Source organism: Lichenostomus cassidix, chromosome 2 (genome assembly GCF_008360975.1).
Source record: "Lichenostomus cassidix isolate B80296 chromosome 2, HeHo_3.0, whole genome shotgun sequence".
NCBI classification, from domain to species: Eukaryota; Metazoa; Chordata; class Aves; order Passeriformes; family Meliphagidae; genus Lichenostomus; species Lichenostomus cassidix.
Window position 1 is genome coordinate 6,361,074 of NC_139482.1, and position 14,022 is coordinate 6,375,095.

At 43.0% G+C, this 14,022-nt stretch overlaps 2 protein-coding genes across 3 annotated transcripts in view; one reads left to right on the forward strand and one right to left on the reverse strand.

The window, feature by feature from the left end:
* On the reverse strand, positions 1 to 8,496 carry LOC146440770 (uncharacterized). Of its 2 annotated transcripts, XR_014849662.1 has the most exons (4): positions 7,403 to 7,953; positions 6,052 to 7,159; positions 5,239 to 5,324; positions 1 to 1,673 (listed from the first exon to the last, which is right to left on the reverse strand). XR_014849662.1 is itself a non-coding variant. In XM_085050254.1 (3 exons), the coding sequence occupies exon 1, from the start codon at positions 8,262 to 8,264 to the stop codon at positions 7,821 to 7,823; it is 444 nt and encodes a 147-aa protein (XP_084906380.1). In that variant the 5' UTR covers positions 8,265 to 8,496; the 3' UTR covers positions 1 to 1,673; positions 5,239 to 5,324; positions 6,414 to 7,820. The 2 variants fall into 2 exon arrangements, 1 of the variants encoding a protein (XP_084906380.1); XM_085050254.1 differs by having other exon boundaries at positions 6,414 to 8,496.
* ACTR3B (actin related protein 3B) overlaps positions 7,959 to 14,022 on the forward strand; it is a 26,094-nt gene continuing 20,030 nt past the window's right edge. The window contains exon 1 of the mRNA XM_085050245.1: positions 7,959 to 8,093. Within this exon, the coding sequence (XP_084906371.1) occupies positions 8,050 to 8,093 (44 nt within the window). The 5' untranslated portion in view covers positions 7,959 to 8,049. The remainder of the gene's footprint in view (positions 8,094 to 14,022) is intronic.

Sequence of the window (14,022 nt, forward strand, 5' to 3'; positions counted from 1 at the left end):
TTTGGAAAGTGACTGGGCTTGTGTAACTATAAAATGCCGAGGCTGGCATAAACCTTTGTGGCGTTTGAGATAGAGAAGGAAAAAAAGCTGTAAATCAATGGACAACTACGACAGGTCTGAGCATTGAGCAGTGGGTGACAGCCTGTTGGAGGTTGAATCTGTGAACTTAAGAGTGAAAACAACACTCCACACTCAGCATTTTTACTGCTAATTGGATAAATACTTGCAGTGAGTTAAATCCAACTAGAGATTTTCGGGATTTTTAATATGCAAACTTTTCATACACCAATCAAGGTGCATTTGCCTGAGTTAGAAGTAAGGTCCAGCTCCAGTTTTTGTGAATATTTTTTGTGGGAAGGTTTTGGAGAACAAAGCAGCCTGTTCCACGGTTGGTGGAAAGAATATCTCAGGATTTCCATGTTACTGAAGAGAGTTAGCCCCTGGCCTCCGTGGAAGGCTGGGTTTCTACCTCTAAGTACTGTGCGCCAGTACCAGCATCAGAGCCCTTCTGGTGTGTGACTTGTTGCAACCTGAAAAATTCACAAGTTTTTCCTCAAAAGCTTTTATTAAAAATAGTTCTGCTGCTTAGGAAGGTTAAACACAGACTCAGAGAGATATTTGGTCTAAATAGCAGGGGTTTAGATGAGGAATGGCATGCTGCTTTTAATGGTGCTTCAGACCAGCTAGTGCCTTACTCCTGCAGCAAGACTTGGTCAGACCCCGTTTGGTGCCTCTGGGGTTGATCCTGTCACATGCAGTTTGGAGGTCTGTGATTTTTGGACAGCTGTATTCAGCTACAATAAATGTTTTCTTAAAGCCTGATTAGATCAAAATGATGTTTGTGTTGTGTGTGACAGTGTTGCGGTGACTTGGAGAACCAAAGACTTCATCACAAAGAGGCTTCACTGTATCTCTGGTTTGGCTGATTAACAACTGCATTTAGTAACTGGAAAAATACGTTGCTGCTTTGTTGATGTGTTGACTCATTTGATGTATTTTAAAAGGAAACAAACAACAAACTGCTTGTCCAAACGAGTCTACTGACATGTCTGCAGAGGTAGGCTGGGCTGGAGGATGTCGAGATCGTCTCATCAGATTATTGTGATCTCTTGTTTGCTTCATGGTTTGTATGAAGAAATCACTTCTCTATTACCATCAGGTCTTCTGGGCCTCAGAGGAGGTTTCATATGGCATCGTTGTGACAAACACATCTACGCTTTATGAGCAGCATATCATGGGAATATTACCAAACCACGAAACTTGAGCAGGTTTGGTATTGATAAAAACTACATTGCATAAAAGTTACCTGAATGGTATTTTAATGACTCAGCCACTAAGAGGAGAAAATATTCCATTCAGTGCACAGTAGACAAGATGTACAGCTGTCAATCTAGAGTAACAGAGGCTTAGTTCAGTTTGCAGACAATTTTATTTAAGGATGGAACCATTGGACAGGAGGTTCAGCACACACATACGGGTGACGCACTTCTCAGAGCGGGGGTGGTTCTATATCATGTGGAGCTGGGTTATTGTTTGCATCCTGGAGTACCCCTGCAGGAACTTAAATCTCTCTCTGTCTTGGTGTTTTTATTTGGGTGGCCATACATGCTCCAACAGGGACAGGTTCATTGCTGTGTTGCTGCATTCTGTGCTTTTCTGCTGGGTTTCTGTAGCTATTTCAGGCAAACTAAGCAAATAGTCCTTTAGATAGTGGCACCTGGGAAGTTGCCTCTGCTGTGTTGTTAATTTGTTGTTGTCTAATAATAGAGCTGTGCTGATGCTGCAATCTTTCTGTGAGGGTGATATTGGCCATTCCCTGTAAGATTCTCAGTGATTTTCTTTACACAACTGCTGGAAATCTTTCAGGTCTCTACCGCTGACTAAAATTTGGTTGAAATTGCCCAGTGAGTTTGTTGGAATTCCAGAGGAGGAATCTGAAAGTGAACACTACAGTAAATACAAAAACTTGACAAATACAGCTGACTCTGTGTTATTCCCATGTTCAATATGGGGAAACTTCTTTTTTCTTCCCTTAATTTAGAATTCATTAGTGTATTGGTGGAATTCTTAAGCAAGATAGGATGAATGGAGTAGTTCAGACCTTCCCTAGGTACTGGCTAGACCTTCTGTTGTTTGCCAGAATTCTTCAGAAGTGCAGGTGTAAAATCCCCTGATGTAAAAACTTCACTTCTGGTGTATTCTTTTAAAAATTAGAGGTGCAATGTTTTGCCAATTTCATGGTGCAGCATCACAAAGTACACAGAAGTGAGTATATGGAACAAAATTGGGTGTTCTGTTTTAAAACCATGTGACACAGTTATGTCATTATATATACATATACATATCTATATGCAGAGTGATTTTGACTGATTAATAATCAAATTTTGAGGTAGATGGTCACATTAACATAGGTGAAACTGATCACGAGTTTACTGCAAGCCTCCTGGTTTTGCTCACTTTTGAGGAACTGCTGCTTTAATTAATTATGAATGTTATATATCATAATATTTATCTTTGAATATGAGAACTATCAAAATATAAGTGTATTATTCACATAGGTGACAGAACTGCTGCAGCTGATACTCTCAGCTAATAGTGGGTCCCAAGTCATGCTGGACTGGCTTCAAATTACAGACCGACCGTTCCTTGCAAAGTGCAAAAGGGCAATTTCTCAGCTGAGGTAAGATGAAGTTGTGAGAATTCAATTTTAAAGGCAAAGAATCAGCATGGTTTAAAATAAGCTTTGCACAGCCTCTACCTCAAAGGCACTTTCTAAGGCATTCAGCTACCATGGTGATGAATGTGGTATAAATAGAAAATAGATTAGATAGAATCCAAAATGTTTCTGAGTAGATCTAAATTAACAGTGGCCATTCAGGAAAGAGGTAGGAAGTCACTGTGCAAAATTTAAGAAAATACACACCAATAGTAAATCTAGAGTGGCTTATAGAAACAGGAAGGTAGGAAGTAGTTGATTATATCATGGCTGGTAATACAATATCAACAGGAATATTGGATTCTGATTCTGTTCAACCCTAGCACAGAAAAAGCAGACACACAGGATGTTTTAGAAACCTGAGAAGCACTGAAAAATTTTTACCTTGGAGACAAAAACTTTTTTTGAACAGACAGGTGCTAGAAATGGCAATGTTCTCCCATGAATCTATGAAGCACATAAGTGATCCCACAACAGTGGGATACAAAACTAGGAGACACTCAGAAATAAGACACTTCTGCAAAATTCATCTCTGTCCCCTGTCAACCAAACCCTCTTTAACTTGTCTTGTATCATAAGACCCTGATATAATTTAAAGACAGCAAGTACTTTTTTAGAGCGTTTGCATAAGCAGCTTGTAGTTTTTTGCCACAGTATATTAAGGTCTGTTTGGCAGGAATTAAAGGCCTCGATTTGCAGACTTATTTAAAGGACATAGAACTTCAGGGACATGGATGGTTCTGTTGTTTTCAGTGGGAGTACTCATGCTTTAAACTGCAGATGGACTGAAGTACCCTGCTGAAGAATGGTCCTAGAAATAGCTGTGCACAGGTCTGTGTAGACCTGTATCAATATGCAATAAGCTAATGTGTGCTCTACAGATACATCTATGTATGGATAGTTTGCACTGAGTTGCTGCTTTTTTGGGGGGAGCTTTGCAGCCAAGGGGAAGGTTTAGCTTCTCCATCCACTGACTTTCTAGTGATTGAGTAACATTCTGCAATTGCTGGTGAGTGAACATCATTACTTGGTGACCTTTCCTAAGTGATTGTATGATGACAGCTTTGTAACAGCTGCCCTTAAACCAGCCTCAAGTTTACCATGATCAAGGGATTTAAGACCTGTCTTTTGTGCTGCTACTTTCTGAGCTTCTAAAGTGAGTCTTTTTTATGTTGTCATCGCTTCTGATAGTTAGAAAACATGGTGGGAATTCAATCATGTATTTGTGACTGACATGTCAGCCCTGGTTTTGGCTAGTCAACTGAACAAAATCAGAGGGGATAGTTTATCTAACTGAAAAGTAATTCACTGAATATGTTATTATAGCAGTTCTTCACACCAAAAATCAAAATTTAAAGAAAAAGTGCTAATCAGCCATATATCTAAAGACTGAAATTTTAGATTTGAAAGTAATTTTACAAAAAACCAAAAAACCAAAACATAGCTGAAATTATTTTGGATGAAGCATGATAGCCGGATAGCACAGAAACTTCAGGGGACATGTGATAGTGCTGCCTCATCCTCAAGTTACATGACTCAAGATATTGCTGATCTCTCTGTGAGAGGCAGAAGTGCAGGACAGTGTTCTCAGGGCCTCTATGAAAGTGTCCACTAAGTAACAAGATGTACACCCTGACAACTAATCCTTTTAACTAGAATTTACCATGAATATGTGGTCTGCAGGTATGTTGCTTGGGCAATGTGAAGACCCACAGTGCCAGCAGCACAGTCCTTCAGCAGGTCTTAGGTGTTATCAGTGCCACTCAGCAGAGTGCTTTGACAGATCAGCTCAGCAAGGAAGAAAAGCTGACTGAAGCTGATCTCAAGCAGGGGAGAGGTTATGTAAACAAAGAAAACCGTTTTTGTAGTCTCATTTCTTTGAGGGTATGCAAACACTATTGGTTAACCTGCTAATTTATTTGGTGATGGCCCTGGACTCTGAGCTGTCACTAAGCTTGTGGATGTGTTTTGTTTAAGAACCTGTCTCCTCCTGCCAGATTACAGATGTAGCCAAAGCTGGGTTTCCATTACCTCTTCTCTGAAACAACAGTGTGATATAGCTGGGTATGGCACTATTACCTTTGGAGATGCACAACGTGCAGTTCATTCTAGCACAAAGCATCACAAGCACCCTTTTCTTGCATACTGGCTTCTCACAGCTAAGTACAGACATGCATTTTCAAAGTTCTCTGAGCTTCTTGGGAGCTGCTCTATTAGTTCTGAATAAATTCTCATGGGAGTAAAGCATTATCAAAGCTACACCACCTTCTACTCCTTTAGATTACTTTCTTTGTTGTAACCATACAGTAACATCAACACTTTAAGATAAAACCCCTAAAATAAAAAGGTAAACCCCCAATCCTCTCCTGCCTACACAGTTCTGCCTTTGAGTCTGAAATGAAAGAGTGGCAGATATTTAGCCACATCACTTAACACATTCCTGGAAGGCATTTGGATGCTGTGGTAAAAAGGGGTGTAGACAAACCAACATAAAACATAAATACTTAAGTTATGTAACTCACGGCAGGCTGTACTGACAGTCAAACTGAGACCTCCTTGGGTGTCCATTTTCCTTCCAGAACAGCTTAAACTCAGCATCTGGGGTCACCTATATGGTGTTGAGAGCAGAAGGAGATAATGATGCCTGTGGGCTTAAAGCACAAAACAACAATTACAAAGGCTGTGTTCTGAGGGAGAGGCCAGGGTATCCTCCAAATGCCACATAATGATGGTTTTGGAAGAATCTATCATTAACTCTATCTTGGATCAGGTGTCCCCTCCTTGCTTTTCTACCTGAGAAACTAGTTATCATTATTGCCATTCAAATAATCATTAGATACTGAGTTTCTAATATAGCACCATGATGAACTAATATTTTCATTTTTCTCATTGCTTTAAGACCATCAGCTGACATTCATCATCATAGGTTCATGGCACAATTTCTGTTCCAGGTATTTGACTTGTCTTTGTGCTGTTCAGGCTACAGACAGATGTCTTCTGGAAGAGCTTAAGATGTTATTGTGTCTTACCCCTCCCCTCACTACTGCTAACAAAGCAACTGGTTTGAATGCTCCCTAACCCACTTCAGGCACAATCAACACAGTTACTCTATAGCTCCTATTTAAACTGTTTGAACTCAGCTGATTCTGCTTGAAGTGGGTTAGGGAGCACTCAAACAGCTGGGAGAGCTACCCGGGTAATAATCAATGCCCAAGGGACTCTATAAACAGCTTGAAAAGAGAAGGGCAGGGCACAAATGTTTCAAACCTTTGCAGCTGTTTGCAAATTGAATGTCTACAGAGAGCCTGTAAGCTGCACGTGAGCTATTGCTATACCCATTTCCAGATGAGGTGCTCTCTCTCCTCAGCTGTAACAGCTAGCAACTTCTTCAAAAAATAAAACGAAATGAAAGTTGAGAATGATAAGAAAGTTTATGGTGACGTGCCCATATAGCATATGAGCAGATATTCTCTGAGCCCAGTGCAGCATATTGTGCAACAGCATGGGAGAGGGGAAATTTTGGCCAGGAAAGTCAAAGCATATTCTTTCTTTTATCTGTTGGATGCTAAAGCAGCGCCTTCCATGTGCCGTTTGATTTCACCGGCCAGACAAGGGGGGGCAGACAATTTCCATGGCGCTCCAATCCCCAGCTCTGGAAGTACTTATTAGAGTCTGAACATTTTCTGTTTCAACCCACCGATAAGGGAGCCCATCCAACAAGCAAATTGGGCTGCCTTCCATCACGCTCTGTATCTTCCAAAACCTCCAAGGGGAACAGAGTGAACAAATATGTTGAGTGAGTGTGCTCAGTTTGTGGCAAACGGCAGAACAACCCCCCAGGACATATGCACAGTCTATAGCCATCACATTAATGCTGGCTATGAGGACCAGAGGCTGCATCTCATTAATTTTCTTCCACAGGCCTTCAGTCAGCACGAGCTGCTGGTAAAGTACCATGGAGAGGGGGATAGGAAACTGCCCTCTCACAGGAAAAATGCTTGCTCTGTAGTTCATGCTCAGGCCAAGGCATCTGGAGGGGCTATTTCTGGCATCACCACGCACTCGCAGTGTGACCAGGGCTGAGTCACACTTCATTATCCCGTATGCAAATGAGATGTCAACAACTTTGCAGGTGATGTTTGTTGCAGCCTATTTTTTTTTTTTGTTGTTTGAAGTGCTCAAGTGTACTAGTACGTGGTATTCCGGGCTGACCTGGAGGATCTGTGGGCTGTAGCGCAGCCACCTGCACCCAAAGAAACAGCGTTTTGTGTTTTCACAAGTGATTGGCTCCACGTTGGTGTTTTTTCCTGGGGCAAACCCCACCTTCACTGAGACGTGAACTGAGGCAGGTCTTGCTCTGAGGGGCAGCAGCATTTGCTGGGGTGTGGTGAACCTTTTCTTTCTCCTGCAACACCTGCTGTGGCCTTTGCCATCATATGTGGCCTGAAAGAATCACAGAATACCCTGAGTTGGAAAGTAGCCACGAGGATCATCAAGTCCAACTCCTGGCCCTGCACAGGACATTCCCAAGAGTCACACCCTGTGTCTCAGAGTGCTGTCCAAACCCTTCTGGAACTCTGTCAGGCTGCTGCTGTGCACTTTCCTAGGGATCCTGTTCAGTGCCCAACCACCCTCGGCGTGAAGAACCTCTGCCACATATCAAACCTAAATTTTCTAGTATCTAACCTAAGAGGCTTTTAAGCTGATGAAATCCATCATGTCAGGCCATGCAGCAGGGCCAGCTCTGGTTGATGAGGGTGAAGGAGTGTTCTCAGAAGCAGAAGGACGAGTGTTGGACCTGTGCATGGCCTCAGTGGCGTGGAATAAGGAGTGGAACGTGTTGGCTTTGGCTGGGGTTATTTTCTTCACAGTGTCTGGTGGCTGGTTGGGATTTGAGCAGAAATCATAACACAGAGATGTCCATTTTGGGGGACGGGAGTTCGGTTTGGAGTGGGCAGCCCAAGGAGCTGCTGGAGTCACCCATCCCTGGAGGTGTTTAAGGAAAAGACTGAACGCGCTCTGCTCGTGCTGGGTCGTAGGCTGGACTCGATGACGCCCGAGCTCTTTTCCAGCCTCACCGACTCGGCGATTCCGAGTTCACCGCTCAGCCCCGAGCACGGCCGTGCCCCGCACACCCAGCCCCACATAGCAGCTCCATACCGCGTACACCCGGCGGGCCCTGACCCGACATGGCGGCCCGGGCGCGGGCGCGGCGCAGGCGCGGGGGGCGGCGCTGGCGGCGGCCGCTGCGGGCCCGCCCGCATGGAGCCCGCGCCGGGGGAGCCGGGGGCCGCCCGGATGGTGGCGTAGGGCCCGCACTGCCGCCCCGCAGCATGGCGAGCTGCCTGCCGCCCTGCGTGATCGACGGCGGCACCGGGTGAGTGCGGGCACGGGGGACCGGGGGGTGTCTCCACGCCGCGCCCCTCAGCCGCCTCCCGCTGCCGGCGGGCGCTCCTCGCACGGGGCCGCGCTCCTGCCGTGTGTCCCGCTGCCCGCTCGGCTTGCCCAGGGATTCCCTCCCCTCCTCCTCCTTCTCCTGCCCTTCCATCCCGCTGTGCGCGGAGCGGGGCAGCCCTGCCGTGCCCCTCTGTGTGTGTTTCTGCGTGCCCTTGTCGCCTCTCGGGACCCGTTTTCGTTTGTGTCCCCGGCTTTGAAGTACTGCATGATGCAAGTGCTAAAATTGGGGAGGGCTGGTTCCAGCCGGCAGCCCGCAGTGTGAGCGGTCCGGAGGCAATCCCTGCAGGGCTCACGGAGATGCCCCGGCCGGTGCAGTGCTGGCGGTGAGGCTGTGCTCGGACACGGAGCCCAGGAGCACAGTTGTGCTCGGACACGGAGCCCAGGAGCACAGCCTCGGGCCGCTCTCAGCGCGCCTCCCTGCCTCCTCTCCCGTTTGTACAGAGCCGTCCCCAGTTTCAGCGTTTTCAGCTGAGTAAGGTGGGAGCAGGCTGCCTTACTCCAGCGATGCGCTTGGTCGTTGGGTCATCCTTTCATCTTTCTCAGATCAGCGTGAGGTTTATTCCACGCTTCGCCAAACCACGAGTTTTGTAATTCAAGTCTTGGAGGGCGAGAGTGAATCTGAGTTGCAGAGGCTGTGCTCGGGAGGCGTTTCAGGAGCGGGTCTGCCCTACCTCTCTGTGCTGGAGGAGACCCATTCAGCATCCAGTCCTGCTGTGCCTCAGGGTGGGAGGTGTCAGAGGGAGCTGTAATGAAGGGAATACTGAATCTGTGGTGTGCTTTTGCTAATTAATACCTTTCCTCTAGCCCAGCAGTTACGGACAGGTCTGAGACGGAGAGGAAGTGAAGCACCGGTCCATGAGTAACTATTCATGCAGAGCTTCACTTCTCAGGCTCTGTGTCACTGATTGCATTAATTTAGCTTTTCCTCTGCAGGGAATTTGCAACACTGTTTTAATGTCTTTAATACTTGGAAAGTTATCTTTAAGTTTTCCTGACCTGAACAATCTTTAAAAAACCAAACTCCAAACTAATTCAACCGAATCAAAAACCCCAATCCCTAGATAACTACACAAAGCACTTTGCAGTGTTGTAGTGCCACATTGCCCGCTCCTGAAAGAGCGTATCAGATCTTGAGATATATCTATATTAAACTGTCAGGAAAGTTTTAGAAGTCTTCCTGTTTCTCCTTATACTGTATCCTACCAGAGACCAGCTCTGTTCCCTCAGTGGGGAATACTGGAGTTCACAGCTGGAAACTTTGGAAGTAGAATGGAGGTTCTATACACAGGTTCTACATAGTGTGTAATTCTGCTTGTTCTTTAGATACTTCTTGGTAGTTTCCCAGGTTTCTTCTATTTATTTGCTGGAGATATTCTAAGTATCTGTTCTCCACAGAACCGTTGGTGTTACAGGATTACTACTTGACAGTTTTGGAGAGAAATGGGAGGTCTAGGTGGATCCTTTAAAAGGGTACAGTATAAACAATAAAATCCAGAAACTGCATTGAATGCCAAATCTGCCTTTTGCAGGAGACTCTGTTGGCTGTCAGTTTGTGGAGTAATTCCAGTGTTACACTAGCAGTAGATATTGCTGGCCAACAGTTGTACAAAACAAATAAGGATAGGAAATGGCTTTTTATGTCCTTTCAAAGACCTAATAATTGAAGTAGAATTTCTAAAATCTCTTTAGTGCTTGCATGGGTAGAGCTGATGGAGGTTGTGTGTGGGGGCATGTATATTGTTTTGTTTCAGGAAGGGTTTGGACAGTCCCCAAATGATGCATGCTTGTTTTTCAATGCCTCCAAGTGATTTTAATTCACAGGAGACAATGTGATCTCTCTGCTGGTGGGACTTGTGCTTGGCTTTGCTGTAGGGCACTCAAACATGGAAGACTTTTCAGCAAAGAGACTACTGAATGTGAATTAAGTTATCTTGCTGAATTCAGGGTGAAATGAGTCTGAACAAAAGCAGCCAGAAGAAGTAGCTTGACTCATTGATATGCAGTCTCTGGAATTTTCCTCTGTGTGGGCTGAAAACCTTCTTATTGTTAGAATGAATCTACTTTGGGCTACAAGCTTCAAACAATTCATTCAAATTATTCATGGAAGGGCTTTCAGATGAAAAACTTGGAAGAGCATAGCAGCAAGGAAAAGGTATATGCAGACATGCACTGTGGGACATTGTGTATATAAAATACACTTTTCTACTTATATCTGTGGTACTGAATGAGGTGTTTTGTCCAACCAGTAATGCATCTTTCTTTCATATAAGGGTTTTTGAGAAGTTTGTTAAAAGACTGTTTTTGCTGTTGTTTTGTCCATAAGGAGGCTGGCTTAATTTACTGGTACTTGCAGTCACAGCCCTCAGTCCTAAAAAATGCCAGAATTCCTCAAAAAAGGTATATAGAAAACAGGTACAGACCTTCAGTGAGAAGTGTATTGTCATAGCAGGAGAGGATAACGTTCCTTTAGTCTATTGGACAGTTGACTTGAATTTCCTTTGCCAGAAACCGTTCACTCTTTATTCACAAATCTTGCAGAAAGAGTTAATTATTTGCCATAATCTTTTCCATTAGTATTTGCAAATGGCTTGACGTAGTGCAATTTTGATGCACTACATCTTGATTTTCTCTGCATGAGGTTCTCCTCGTGATCGGTTTACACGTTGCTGTCACTCTTCTTGTGGAGAAGGGCATGCTATTTTTAGTTTCTCAGGACTACCAGGCCTTTTTATGTTGCTGTTTTAAGTAGCTTTAAACTTCATAACTAGTTTTATTAATTGGCATTTAGCTGTGGGACATCAGAACAGTAGTAGGTGGGTGAGCAATACAAAGATATCTAAAAATACCTCTCTTTAGTGTATTTGCAGGCACTGAAGAATGCTTCTGGTTTGGGTGTATTTTATTGGCGCCATTCCTGTTTAGTAAAGAAAAAGTACTTTGGCAAAGTCTTACAGATGAGTTTAGAGGTAAATACTTGATTTCTGGGAGAAGTGAGCTGGACTGGTTCTTAAAACTTGAAGCTCAAGGTGTTTTTTGGTGTTGTTACTATTAAAGGTAGCCGAAGTCACAGAACATGCTGTGTTCCCCCCCTCTTTCTGTATTTCTAATGCCTAGTGAGTTGTTTTAGCCTAGTGTTACCTCTGCTCTTCACATGTGAGATGTGAACAGGCATTACTGTAATTGCTGTTCTGGGTCTAAGGAGCTTGAGTTAATTAACTGTTGTTTATAATCACAGGCTTCAGTCCTGTAAAGTGCTAGACTTTCTCAAAAAACCCAATGGCTCTAATGTACTCTTTATTCTCATGGTGGCTGCTGGTGCTCTTGGGTAAATTGTGCAGACATAATAGTTTGGGGTTTTTTTTCTATTTGATATTTTGTCCTTCATCCCTTTCAAAAGTGCTTTTCCAAATGTTCATGAAGAACTTGTGTTGCAAGTTCCTCAGTCATATTTGTAATGATGATAATAGAGTCTGCTGTGGCATCCTGACATCACAGGTGTTCTGGCAGCAATAGCCTGGTTATTCAGCCTCTTAGCTGTCACAGAAAGTGTTCTATTTACAGAGGCCATTTGTTTGTTTACAGGACTCTGTTACAGCATTTTGCTATTTTTAGTCGCATCATATCTATCTTCTCAGCTTTTTTTTGTGTAGGTGTTGCACATTGTTTTAAAGACCTGGACCAAAAAACATTAGAAAGTGATGAAATACTAAAATATTTGCATCTGGCCTTTGGTCTTTTGCATACTTGTACAGAGAGAAAAATTGGATGTCTTGTGTTTTCAGATGGATAAAGCAGCTGCCTGAGTTAGTGATTTGCTCTCATGCTTTGGGAAGAATTTTCCAAAATCTATCTCTTCTGTCTAAGGTGGTTGAGGGTGCAGATCTGCTTCCAAGTTCAGTCCATTTGTATATCTTTGCAGTCATTTCTTGATGTAAGTTTTTCCGTCTTTCCATCTTGGTGGGACTTTAGAAGAGATCAGGATCAGGATGACCAATCCTTGTGCAAAGCTGGTGAAACTGGCTCGTGTAAGAATTCATCACCTGGGAAAACAGTATGGAAGAGACCACACTATTTTTAGAAATTGCTTGTTTCAACAATACTTGTAATTTCCAGAGATTTTAAAAAAAACTATTAGTCCTCCAGATCTCCTTGCATGATGTAGCCTTAGTCTATAGGATCAGTTTTCTGCTAATTTTTAGCACAGTATCCTATATTTTGGCCTGTTTCCGATAGGTTCCTATCTCATTGGCAACAAATTGCTGCTTTTAATGCAATTAAATTGGAATACTGATTATCTACACATTCCCCTACAGCTGTCTCTGTAATTTACAGATCACAAGATGTTGCATTACCATCAGTCTGCTAGGCTGTAACCCAGGAGAAAGAAAACCATGTTTTAGATGCTTAAATATTCATTGGAGAAGGGACTAGAGACCAGGTAACCTCTGTAACTGTTTAAGTCCAGAGCCTTTCCGGTCAGTGAATATTTAAATATCTTGTAGAAAAGGGAGTAATTTCTGTAGGAGGTCCTGGAAGTGGGTCACCCAAACACTTTAATGTACCCTTGAGAAGTAGAACGTGTTTGGGTCCTGCTGGGCAGAACAGAAATCTGGGATCAGGTCTGCCATGTCCTGAGTGAGCAGGCTGCTGGATAGGAAAGAGCAGCACAACTGCATCAGCTATTTTCCTTCTCTTCTTCAGTGGTTTTGGGAGAAATTTGAATTTCCCTTCTGTGTGGTTTTGTCAAAACACCTGAAATGTGGCTGTACGTTCCAGTCTATCTCTTGTTTGAGCCTAAATAGATTTTTTTAACAGATTTTTTCTACTTCTTTGCTTCACCATTGAACTGAGAATTTAGTTATTCTCATAGTTTTAGTATTAGTCTTTCATCAATTAATGGCATGCAAAAGAAATCTTTCCATATGTTACCCTCTGTTAGATGAGTTCTTTGAAGAGAATCTTTGTCATTACACTGAGAAATAAACTTATCCTGTAGTTTTTTCACTGGGTGAATTAACCCAGGTTAAAAATGAATCTGTAAAATACTGGTCTGCAGGGGTTTGGTAACTTTATAGGTTACACTAGTGTGGGGCTCTGATGCATTCTGGAGAGGGAGGGTAAAGCTCTTGCAGACTGGTAGCCCAAATTGACTTTTAGAGAAGGTTTTCTTTTTTTAATGCTGTGAGTGGGTGTGAATTTAGCATGTATGTCGAGGGGGAAAAGATGGCAAACCAAACTCACCTCTTGGCCAGACTTTAGTTTAAGAAATGAGTTCTGGTTAGACTGCAGGAACCTTTTAATTTATCCATGCACACAGGTACATAAAATCGTATAAAAAGTATATATATACATTTATATGCATGTGTATGTATATATTGTCTTTGGTTTTTGTCACTGAGGCTTGAAGGGCTCTTTTCATGAGGTTTCTGCCTAATTGTAATTTCTAAGTCTTGGAACTGGGTCTTTTGAACAAACAAACAAAAACCATGTTTTCTTGGTTTTCATTGTGTTCATTTGTTCATTTAGTCAAGATTCATTTCAGAGAGAAAAATGAGAGGAAGTATCCTGTACTGGTCTTAAATCCCAGTTGAACTCCTGTTGTTTTTATCAATATTACCTGGATAGGCCTCATTTTAAAATGTGAAGTTACTATGCAATAATAATCATGAACAGAATTCTTACTAATAATGGCCTTCTTTACAATCAGTCTGATTTAACGTCCTGATTATGTTTTTCTGGGAGCCACAGAAAGTGTGCATAAACACTTTGGATTAGACTGAAAGCATATGTCTATAATGATGATTAAAAACCCAACAAACCCTTGCCCCCAAAACACGGTCCTTGTCCTT